Source organism: Panthera onca, chromosome D1, assembly GCF_046562875.1.
Source record: "Panthera onca isolate mPanOnc1 chromosome D1, mPanOnc1 haplotype 2, whole genome shotgun sequence".
Taxonomy (NCBI): Eukaryota; Metazoa; Chordata; class Mammalia; order Carnivora; family Felidae; genus Panthera; species Panthera onca.
Window position 1 is genome coordinate 99,275,372 of NC_138348.1, and position 11,569 is coordinate 99,286,940.

The following is an 11,569-nucleotide window of genomic DNA, read 5'->3' on the forward strand; positions in this document are numbered from 1 at the left end:
TGTGTGTGTGTGTGTGTGCGCGCGCGCGCGCGTGCCAAACCCAAAGCAGCCTGGGACGTTTCAGGCTGGCACCACCTCCTCTGGCTGTCTCTGAGGCCATCCAGAGGCCAGAGCCCAGGCCGATTAACTGCAAAGTCAAGAGAGGACCGCAGAGTTTGGAACTGTGTGCGGACCGCTTGCAGCGCAGAGGGCGGGAGGGAGGAAAGGGAGGAGGGCGTAGGGAGCTGAGGCCCCACCTTTCATTCCAGCAAAGTGCAGCGGCGGAGCAGGGATGAGTCACAGGCACTGGAGCTCAGGTTCCCATAGGTGAGGGACTGGCTCTCTTCTCTCTGGGTGCCAGTTCTTACTGGAGCGGCCTTGGCAGGGTGTTGGAGCCCTCGGTCTGCCCGGTCTGGTCTCTGGGGCCAGGGCTGGGTTCCCTCATGTATGGCAAGAGCACTTGGCGTGCTGGGCTGCTTCTCCTTGGCGTGCAGCTCACAGGTAAGGGCTGCGGGGAGGGGTGAGGGTGGGGGGGGGGGGTCCCTCGCCATTTCCTCCTTCATGGCCGACCCTGCAAGGTGGTCGCAAGAGTGTTGCTTGGAAGCCTGAGCCACGGTTGCCGTTCACTTTAGGTTTTGACTTTGCTGAAACCGAAGTTGGTGGGTTGTTTTTGGAGAACTGATTTTGGACAAACAGGTTTAGGTGTGTTTGGGCTGCTAGTGATTCAGGCACAGAGAGGGCTTTCTAATCTCAGGTTACAAACCATTTTTTTTTCCTTTTTTTTTTTTTTTTTTTTTTTTTTTTTTGTGGCCACTCTCAACCTCCCACTGCAGGCAGGATCAGGCGCTTGGATTTCTGTGTGTCTTGTCTGGGACTCTCAGCAGCCCTGGGAAAGCTGAGAAACTTAAGGAGAGAGACCCACGGTGATTTTGAAACTGCCCCAATATGCACATTCTAAATGTAAATATCCTGGTTAAAAAAAAAAAAGCTCCACGTGGTGTAAAGGTTCCAGGGGTGCAGACAAACAGAAGCTGTCCGGGCTTAATTAATTTCAATTTCTGCAGAAGATTGGGGACAGTATGAAATCAAGGACCCTTTCTGGACAACTTGCCTTCTAGGGGACCATTATACACACAATACATAATGCTTCATCTGAATACATGTCTAATCCATGCTACGATTAGTTTTGATTTTTGTTCGTTTGTGCTTTCAATTGTATCTGCCGACGACGTTTGTAGTTGGTTCCAACAGTGTGGGAGCGGGGACCGTGAGGCTAGGGTATCGCACTATGGAGAAAGTTGAGAGCACCGAGAAGGCTCGCCATGTGGTATTCTGAGTCACGGTTGCACGTAAGTGGGAGCATGCAGACTCAGGATGGAGTAAGTTTGAGATCTGGGACATTGACTTCTTTACAGGACTCACTCAGACATTTATTTTGGCCGCGTCGGCAGAAATTCTCTTAATCTGCATCTTCCTTTCTCCTTTTCTCTCTGGTAGCCCTTTGGCCTATAGCAGCTGTGGAAATTTACACCTCCCAAGTGCTGGAGGCTGTCAACGGGACAGATGTTCGGTTAAAATGCACTTTCTCCAGCTTTGCCCCCGTGGGTGATGCTCTAACAGTGACCTGGAACTTCCGTCCTCGAGATGGGGGCCCCGAGCAGTTTGTAAGTAGATTATTGTCATAGGCCCGGGGACCCCTGGTTGGGGAGACAAGCTGGTCCATTTCTCCTTGCCCTGCCTGTGTTTTTTTCTCAGCAATAAGCACAGGGTAAAGCTGAGACACGATTCTTGGCAGAGAATGACTGGCAGAGTTGAGAGGTCCATCAAGGGGAAAGCAAGAGGTTCTTGGAAGAGAGCTGCATATGGGGCAGTGAGGCTGGCTCCCCTTTCTCAGCCTCCGTGCCCCGGCACTGAATAGTAAGACTTTTGGCCGCTTCTGCCTTGTAGGTATTCTACTACCATGTGGATCCCTTCAAACCCATGAGTGGGCGTTTCAAGGATCGAGTGGTCTGGGACGGGAACCCTGAGCGGTACGACGTCTCCATCATCCTCTGGAAGCTGCAGTTTGACGACAATGGGACATACACCTGCCAGGTGAAGAACCCACCTGACGTTGATGGGCTGATAGGGGAGATTCGGCTGAGCGTCGTGCACACTGGTAGGTCACACAGGGGAAAAGGGTTTTGGGAAGCTTGAGAGCTTATAGAAAGGAGAGGGGTAGTCTTTTGTGACGGCTGAAAGAGTAGCGAGAAGGGCTAGCCCTTCGGGTCTGGAATCTACAGAGGGAGACTGAAGAGTCCTGGGGTAAAAAGAGAAAGGCTTTGTTTGTCTGTGGAAAGAAACAGAAAGTTAAGCAAGCAGACTGCGGAATCTGTTACAGAAGTGGCATTGAGATTGTAAAAGGGAGAGGAAGCAGTTCTCTGATAAAAGGCTAACAGTAGATCTGTTCATTCACTCGCTTATTCACAGGATGCTTACCGAGTACCTACTCTGTGCCAGGCACTGTCCTGTGCTTGGCCCGTACTATCTCACTTAATCCTTACACCCTAGGCTGCGGATGCCAGTGATGGTGATGATCATTTATTGAGTGCCTCCCACGTGTCAGGGGCTTTGCATATGTTATTTAATCTTTATATATCGCATCAGTTTCTTGTGCTCTTAGTGCCCCACATTTTACTAATGAGGAAGTTGAGGTTCATAGAGGTTAAGTCGTTTGTCTGAATTCATGGAGCTGAGGGAATGGAATCATTTGGAACTCAAACCCAAGCATCTTTGGCTCCAAAACTGTACCCTAGACTAATGCATTGTAGTGCTTGCAATCTTATAAAGGAAAACCCGGAGCACTGGGTGTTGTAGGGAAGCCAATTTGACAATAAATTATATTAAAAAAATAAAATAAAAAGAAGGGAAAAAAATAAAAAGGAAAACCCGGAAGCTGTGCAGATAAGACCATAAAACTTAGGAGTTGTAAATCTGGGCTTGAATCACTGCTATCATTTACCAGTTGGCAATAAATCTTTTTTTCCTTTCCTTACAGTGAGAATAATCTAGCGAGGCTTATGGTGAAGGAAAAATGAGACAATGAATGTAAAAATTCCCCAAACTCTGAATTGCACCAAAAAAACTTTTTTTTTTTTTGCACTGAAAATTATAATAACTACCGTACAGTGAGTGTTTATTATGTGTGGGCACAGCATGGAACCAATTGATACGAATGTCTTTTTTAAATAAGAATTCAATAAATGAATATTGTTGTCTCTGTTTGATACATTGAGGAAACTGAGGCTCAAAGAAGTTAATTACCCCAAATCACATAGCTAGTAAATTGTGGAGCTGGCATTTTCACCCAGCTGTCTCTGGCGGGTGCTCTTAACTAACACATGATATTACTACCTGTAGAGTAGTAGGATTTCCTCCTTTCATTCCTAGTGTCATCCTTCAGGGCTCCATCAGTAGGGCTGCGTGACCTTGGAGAAGTCGGTTGAGTACCAACAGACGTAATGGAATGTCTTTGGACCTCAGTTTCTGAATTCATCTGCGTGTAACCTGCACGAACAGGTTGGACAAGAACACATGTTCTTAAACGTGTTGTGGTCACTACCCTGAGAACCTAATGAAAGTCGTGGCTCTGCTTCCCACAAAAGTGTACACATACACACACTATGACACAGAGTTTGTGGGCTTGTGGCCCGGCTCTCTTCCCATCCTCTGTCACAGACTCCAGGCTGGGAACTTCTGGGCTAGACATTTTCTAAAGTCCTTCCTGGCTCTGAGGGTTTATTGAAGTTTTAGTCAGAAATCAGGGCACCTGGGTGGCTCAGTGGGTTTAAGTGTCTGCCTTCAGCTCAGGTCGTGATCTCACGGTTTGTGAGTTCGAGCCCCGCGTCTGGGTCCGTGCTGACAGCTCAGAGCCTGGGGCCTGCTTCGGATTCTGTGTCTCCCTTTCTCTCTGCCCCTCCCCTGCTTGCACTCTGTCTCAAAAATAAATAAACATTAAAAAATTAAAAGGCAGGAGACCCAGGCTTCACAGATTCTGCCTGGTGTTAGGGACCTTTCCCACTGGGTTCCCTCTTGCATCATTTTATCTACTGGACTATAGTTACAGATTTACTTGCCTGTCTTCCCAGTGGGTATGAGTTCCTTGAAGGTAACGTCTTTTTTGGCTTTGTATTTCCGTTGCAATGTCTGAACATAGTAGGCCCTTAATAAATCTGAATAAATGACCGGATGAATGCCAGAGGTGAGAGGGAATCGAGGAGAAACAGTTTGGACGCTGGGTTTGGCTAGGTCAGCAATAACCTTACCCTACTGGGTGGTTTACTGGCTCTGTGGTTCTCAGAATCTTAGCATCAGAATCACCTGGAGGACAGGTTAAAACAGATTGCTGGGCCCCACCTACAATTCAGGAGGTTGAGGTGGCCCTGATGATTTGCATTTCAAAGTTCTGCAGAGTGCTGCTATTACTTGTGGGACCATAGTTTGAGAACCACGAGAGCAGCCTTCATAGCTTCCTTACTGCTGCTAGAGTTCACAAGATCATATGGTAGGAGAAAGGAAGATTCCATTTAATGCTGAAACTACATCCCTCTTATATCGTTAGGTTTCATCGTATTCTTTCTCTTTTGAGAATCATGACATCCTCTTTTTGTCCTTACAGTACGCTTCTCTGAGATCTACTTCCTGGCTCTGGCCATTGGCTCTGCCTGTGCCCTCATGGTCATAATAGTAATCGTGGTGGTCCTCGTCCAGCATTTCCGGAAAAAGCGATGGGCCGAAAGAGCTCATAAAGTGGTGGAGATAAAATTGTAAGGCTGGGCAGTTCTGGGCAGTCTTCCTCTAACCCTCTTCTATCGTGACTCTTGGTATTTTACACTTGGGCAGAATGATTGTTGAACAGATGTTTTTCCCTCCGAGTGAATCTTATAAAAGAATTCAGATTCACAGGATGGAGAAAGTAGGGTGTGATCTGGTAACTTCACAAAAGCTTTTTTTTTTTTTTTTTTTAAAAGTTTTTTATTTATTTTTGGGACAGAGAGAGACAGAGCACGAACGGGGGAGGGGCAGAGAGAGAGGGAGACACAGAATCGGAAACAGGCTCCAGGCTCCGAGCCATCAGCCCAGAGCCTGACGCAGGGCTCGAACTCACGGACCGCGAGATCGTGACCTGGCTGAAGTCGGTCGCTTAACCGACTGTGCCACCCAGGCGCCCCCACAAAAGCTTTCTTAATTGTATAGAAGATTTCATTAGAGGCTTTCTTTATTATGGAGGATTTGACATTGTCAAAATCTGCTTATGTGAAGCTCTTCTAGGATATTCCTTACTTAAAAAAATTTTTTTTAACATTTATTCATTTTTGAGAGACAGAGCACAAGCAAGGGAGGGGCAGAGGGAGAGGGAGACACAGAATCTGAAGCAGGCTCCAGGCTCTGAGCTGTCATCACAGAGCCCGACGCGGGGCTCGAACCCACAGACTGTGAGATCACGACCTGAGCCGAAGTCAGACGCTTAACTGACTGAGCTGCCCAGGCGCCCCTGCTATTCCTTACTTTTTAATGTAAAGTGTATATTTGTAAAATCTGCTGGGCAGGCAGCAGGGGCATCGTAAGTCAGTGCCTAGGAGAGTCAGCCATGCTGATATAAGGTGCTCAAAAAATATATATTTTTTGAGATGAAATTTACCTATCATAAAAATTTGTCTTTTTAATGTTCACCAAGTTACATAACCATCACCACTAATTCCAGAATTTTCGTCACCCCTGAAGGAACTCCATACGTTTTAGCCATCACTATTTTCCACTTCTACCTGCCCCTGACAACTACTGATCTGCTTTCTGTCTCCATGGATTTGCCTATTGTTCGAAGGCAAGGAGAATGTAAAGTGCCCCCCCCCCCACCCCGCCCCGAGACTGAGAAGGCACTTTGAAACTGGAAGAGATACAGAATACGCAGAGTTCTATGTTAAGTGACTTCCTGCCAGGGAGGATCAGGAGGACCGCCATCTGGACAGCTGCGCAGCCAGTCTCCTCAGAAGCCCTGCGTTTTAGCTTACTGGCTTTAAAGGAGCTGGACATGCGGGGGAGTGTTTGCATATACGTGACTGGTGGCTAATGTCTAGCAGACCTTATGGCACTATCCATGCGTTTGCAGAAAACTATGTTATCTGCACTGGTATCTTAATGGGCCCATTGAAATCCAGAACAGATTCCCTGGACATTCTGGTTTTAGAAGGTGAGCCTAGAGTTTATACATTAACCTTTTACATCTTATACATTACTCTAGAACATGTATCCCTGACGAGGTCATCAAGCAGACAACAGCAAGATGCTAGGGCAAAGATGGAGGCAGTATGGCCAGCATTCCTACACCTATTCTGGACATTTCGTATAAATGGAGAATCATCCGATGTGGCCTTTTATGTCTGCTTCTTGACTCAGTATAATATTTTCAAAGTTCGTCCACGTATGGCACTTCGTTCCTTTTTATGGCTGTGTCATATTCCATTGCACGTATATACCACAGTTTGCTTATCCATTCATTCGATGGACATTTAGATTTTCTCTACTCTTTGGCCGACACGACTAATGGTGCTATGAATATTTATTTATAAATTTTTGTGTAGGCATGTTTTCAGTTTTCGTGGGTATATTATACCTAGGAGTGGAATTGCTGGAATGTATGGTTACTCTGTTAACCTTTTTGAAGCGTTGCCAGACTGTTTTACAAAACAGTTACACCATTGTATATTTCCACCAGCAACATTCCAATTTGTCCATATCCTTGACAACCCTTGTTATTGTTTGGCCTTTTGATGATAGCCAGCGGATGGATGGGTGTGGAGTGTTATCTCCCTGAGGTTTGGATTTGCATTTTCTTAATGACTAATGATGTTGAGCATCTTGCCATGTGTTTATTGGCCATTTGTATATCTTATTTGGAGATCTATCTATTCAAATATCTTGCCCATTTAAAATTGGGTTATTTGTCCTTTGTGGGTTGCCCTTTCACTTTCTTTTTCATGTCCTCTGGAGCACAGAACTTTTTAGTTTTGATGAAGTATAATTTATCTATTTTTTTCTTGTGTTGCTTCTGCTATTGGATATAGCAGAAGCTATATATTCTTAGATATAGATTCATATCTAAGAATCTGGTGCCGGGGTGCCAGGATTAAGTGTTAAGCATCTGAGTTTGGCTCAGGTCATGATCTCAGTGTTCGTGAGTTCGAGCCCCGCGTCGGGCTCTGTGCTGACAGCTCAGAGCCTGGACCCTGTTTCAGATTCTGTGTCTCCTCTTTCTGTCATCCCCCAACTCGCACTCTGTGTTTCTCTTTCTCAAAAATAAAAATAAACATTAAAAAAAAAAAAAAAAAAAGAATCCATTGCCTAATCCAAAGTCATGAAAGTTCATGTTTTCTTCTAAGAGCTTTACAGTTTTAACTCTTACAGTAGGTCTTTGGTTCATGTCGAGTTAATTTTTGCACATGGAGTGAAGTGGGAGTCCAAATTCATCCTTTTGCAGTTGAAGTACTTGAGTTGTCCCAGCACCATCTCTTTTTTTCCCTCAAGTAATATTTACTGGAGTAAAATGGAATTGATTTGAAGAAGCTCAATGAGCCCAACCCTGAGGTTAGGGCTTGAATAGAATATAAGCAATAAAGATGACTTCTAGGTCAACATAAAACTTTGTATTTTCTGAATAAGGAATGGAATTAGAGGCAGCATACTAATGATAAACTAAGGTTTATTCAAGTTCCCAAATTGTATTTCCCTCCAAAAATATTCTGAAACATGTCAAAGTTCAGATACCCAGGGTCATGTGGAAGCATGTGCATTTTTAGACGGCACTAGTGGTAACTTTGGATCTATTCCCAGATGCATATAATTCTACCCAAAACATGGGAGAAAATACATCAACCGCAGCTTTGTAAGATTTGCCTCCCTTGCCTTTTTTTTTTTTTTTTTTTTAGCCTCCCTTGCTTGTTAACATTAGTTTCTGCTTCTTTGTTACAGAAAAGAAGAGGAAAGGCTCAACCAAGATAAAAAGGTCTCTGTTTATTTAGAAGACGCAGACTGACATTCTTAGATGGTGAGGTTCATAAATGAGTTGATTTCTTTCCTTAGCTTCCTTGTCTGGCCCATCTCTAATGTGGATCCTCCAGATTTTAGGACTGTTAGGTATTTTCTACGTGACGTTAGAGGAGCTGGGTCAGGGAGATGAAAGTCTTCTATTAGTGTTATGGATGGCTTCCCCTTTCAGTATGTTTTGTGCAAAGGATGAGGGAGTTAGACCCTACTGCCGTTGAAGATGGAAAATTCTAAGATTATCTGAGGCTTTGTGGTTATGTTTACCATGACCACGAATAATAAATTAACTTTCAACATGTAAATAAATCTTTATTTTTTATTTATTAAGTTTTTTTCACGTTTATTTATTTTTGAGAGAGATAGAGAGAGAGAGAGAGAGAGAGAGAGCGAGCGAGTGAGCATGAGCGGGGGAGGGGCAGAGAGAGGGAGAGACACAGAATCCGAAGCAGGCTCCAGACTCTGAGCTGTCAGCACAGAGCCCGACATTGGGCTTAAACTGTTGAACCGTGAGATCATGACCTGAGCCAAAGTTGGATGCTTAACCAACTGAGCCACCCAGGAACTCTGACATGGCCTGACATTTTAGCAGGAGAACTTTTATACTATTTGGAATTGATTTCAACTCCTTTCATCTAGTTATTGGGAATAGGAATCCCATTTTAGTAGCGTGTAATTTTATTTTACCAGTTTTCAGGCTTATTATGCTTAAAAAATACGATGACTTATTTTTCATATGATCGGAATTTTTTTCTATTCTCTGAAATAGGCCTGCTATTATTATTTTCAAAAAGAGTCATATTTTTGTAGCCTAAAGTCTCAGTGAAAAGTCTCAAGGACTTATAAAATCGAATATGGAGAAAAATGATTCTATTGTAAACCCAGAAGAACAAATTTGGTATCAGAGAGATTTTACCAAGGGCTATTGTCTTTTAAAAACCAAGCAGATTCTTGGGGCACCTGGGTGGCTCAGGTCATGATCTCACAGTTCATGAGTTCAAACCCCACGTTGGGCTGTGTGCTGACAGCTCAGAGCCTGGAGCCTGCTTTGGATTCTGTGTCTCCCTCTCTTTGCCTCTTCCCCATTCACGCTCTGTCTCTCTCTCAAAAATAAACAAACATTAAAAATAAAATAAACAAAGACAAAAAAACCAAGAAGATTCTCTAGCAAGTCTGGGTCATGGAAAATGAAGATGGAGATGAAAAGAAACTTTTAAAAACGTTTATTTATTTTGAGAGAGAGAGAGGGGGAGAGGGGCAGAGTGAGAGAGAGGAAGAGAGAGAGAGAATCCCAAGCAGGCTCTGTGCTGACAGCGGGCAGCTCAAACCCATGAACTCAACCCATGGGCTCTAACCCATGAACTGTGAGATCATGACCTGAGCCGAAGTCAGATGCTTAACTAACTGAGCCACCCAAGCACGCTGAGATGAGAAGAAATTTTAAGGAACTCACATGATCAAGTGCATTGTTACGGCATGTCCTGACTGGATGGATACTAGTTTGAACAAAGTAGTTGTAAAAAGATTAGGAGGGGGACAATTGGGAGTCTTGAATATGAAAATGTGAATATGGATAATATTAGGGAATTACTGTTAATTTTATTAGGTATAATAAAGGTATTGTGGTTATAGAGGAAAATGTTCCTATTTTAAATATGTATTTATATATATTATATATAAATTTATATATACATGTTATATATAAATTTATTTTCCCTATATTTGTTTTTTTATTATATATAAATAAATACATATATACATTTGTTATATGTAAATTTATATATGTATTTATATATAATAAAGTACCAAATAAATATTGGGAAAATAAGGCAAAAAATGCTTTAAAATTAGGTGACAGGTGAATTCTATACACTGTCTTTTCTATTCTTCTGTGTGCTTGATTTTTTTTATATAAAAGAGGGGGAGGGGCAGAGAGAGAGAGAGAGAAGGCATGCATGTGTGTGATCGAGCTATAGATCATCTGATTGTCTGTGCAAGGCAGAAGCTATGAATTAAGGACACTGAGAGCTATGTAGTTAAGGAACGGGAAACATCTTCTAAAAGTTGAATTAGAAGGAGAACAAGTACGTTTAAGAATAGTTCCCTTCAGGGGCGCCTGGGTGGCTCAGTCGGTTGGGCGTCCGACTTCGGCTCAGGTCATGATCTCGCGGTCCGTGAGTTCGAGCCCCGCGTGGGGCTCTGTGCTGACAGCTCAGAGCCTGGAGCCTGTTTCAGATTCTGTGTCTCCCTCTCTCTGACCCTCCCCCGTTCATGCTCTGTCTCTCTCTGTCTCAAAAATAAATAAACGTTAAAAAAAATTAAAAAAAAAAAAAAAAAAAAGAATAGTTTCCTTCACAGTGGAGAGCACATTCGATAAAATAGATGTAATTCGGAATTCCATGTTACCTCTATGCACTCTTCCCACGTGAATAATCCATTTAAACTTCTGTATTTCAGGAAGCTGAAGATTCCCAAGAACAAGCACCCTAGGATAAGCTGAAGTTAATGGAAGCTTTTCTTTGGCTTTACCAGTTGTGACTTGTCTTCCAACCAGCCCTGCAGTACATAACCACCCAGAGAAGCAACGTCTCTCTGGAGCCAGCATAGGCCCAGGGCCCTCTTGAGCTGATACCGGGAGACTCACACACAGCCCATCACTACGGTTTTATTTAATTTCAGAGTGCAAATACTTTTCAAATGCTCGTGAGCTTTTTATACTGAGAAACTACATTTTTGCCCTTGAACACTCCTTGGGGATTATTAATTGTATGCACGCCCATTGGTGTCAAATGAGATGAAAGCCATCTTGTCTGTCATGACATTTCCTTTAACGTATTAGTTTCTTCAGAGCAGCACTCTTGCTACTAAGGTTAATGTGTTTACTTTTTCCTTCTCAGTCTCAACTAAAAGATGAGCCAATTCTCTCAGCCGTTTTTGATCAATTAACAGGAAACCCTAAATCCCGTTCTTCAACAGTTTGATTTTTATGGCTCTCCTTGAGTATGGGACACATCTTGTTTTATTGAATTTCTTTCAGTATCCCAGATGATTGTTTGTTTTGGTTGATCCCACATTTATAATTAGCACAAATCTAAATCACAGAGTAGCTAGAAGAGTTTATGTAAATGCTTATGGATTGACAAATGCCACCTCAGGATGAATCACTTGTCACCTTTTTTCCCTGTGTTCCGAAAAAACAACCAACAGAGCAAGTCTTCCGTGAGCAGTGGATACTGTTCAGCTTACTGTTCAGTTGTGACAACAGAGCAAAATCTGTGCTCTTTTGCAGACTGGAATCATCAAGCAGTTACACAGAAGGTTCTGGAATAGTATGACTAAAAATTTAGGGCTGGTGAAAAAAATCAAGCCTAAGTGATGATAATTTTGTACAGTGTTATATAAAGCTCTGAGAACTGGATGAGATTTTTTTTCCCCCCTTTCCTTTCCTTTTCTTTATATTATTTTTGCTTTAATTTGCTTGTTTTGAGGGAGGGAGGATTTGGTATGGGGC

At 43.2% G+C, this 11,569-nt stretch overlaps 1 protein-coding gene across 1 annotated transcript; it reads left to right on the forward strand.

Annotated features, from left to right (window-relative positions):
• The first annotated feature begins 58 nt into the window (after nucleotides 1-58).
• On the forward strand, nucleotides 59-11,476 carry MPZL2 (myelin protein zero like 2). The gene is made up of 6 exons (XM_060604874.3): nucleotides 59-480; nucleotides 1,477-1,643; nucleotides 1,927-2,137; nucleotides 4,637-4,784; nucleotides 7,987-8,062; nucleotides 10,516-11,476. The coding sequence occupies exons 1-5, from the start codon at nucleotides 423-425 to the stop codon at nucleotides 8,048-8,050; spliced, it is 648 nt and encodes a 215-aa protein (XP_060460857.1). The 5' UTR covers nucleotides 59-422; the 3' UTR covers nucleotides 8,051-8,062; nucleotides 10,516-11,476.
• Nucleotides 11,477-11,569: the final 93 nt, after the last annotated feature.

Excerpts from the sequence above, each read along its gene's own strand:
- MPZL2 (XM_060604874.3), top strand. The coding sequence starts at position 423 with ATGTATGGCAAGAGCACTTGGCGTGCTGGGCTGCTTCTCCTTGGCGTG. Across the intron at positions 481-1,476 it reads CCTTGGCGTGCAGCTCACAG|CCCTTTGGCCTATAGCAGCT; the intron begins GTAAGGGCTGCG and ends TCTCTCTGGTAG. Across the intron at positions 2,138-4,636 it reads GCTGAGCGTCGTGCACACTG|TACGCTTCTCTGAGATCTAC; the intron begins GTAGGTCACACA and ends TTGTCCTTACAG.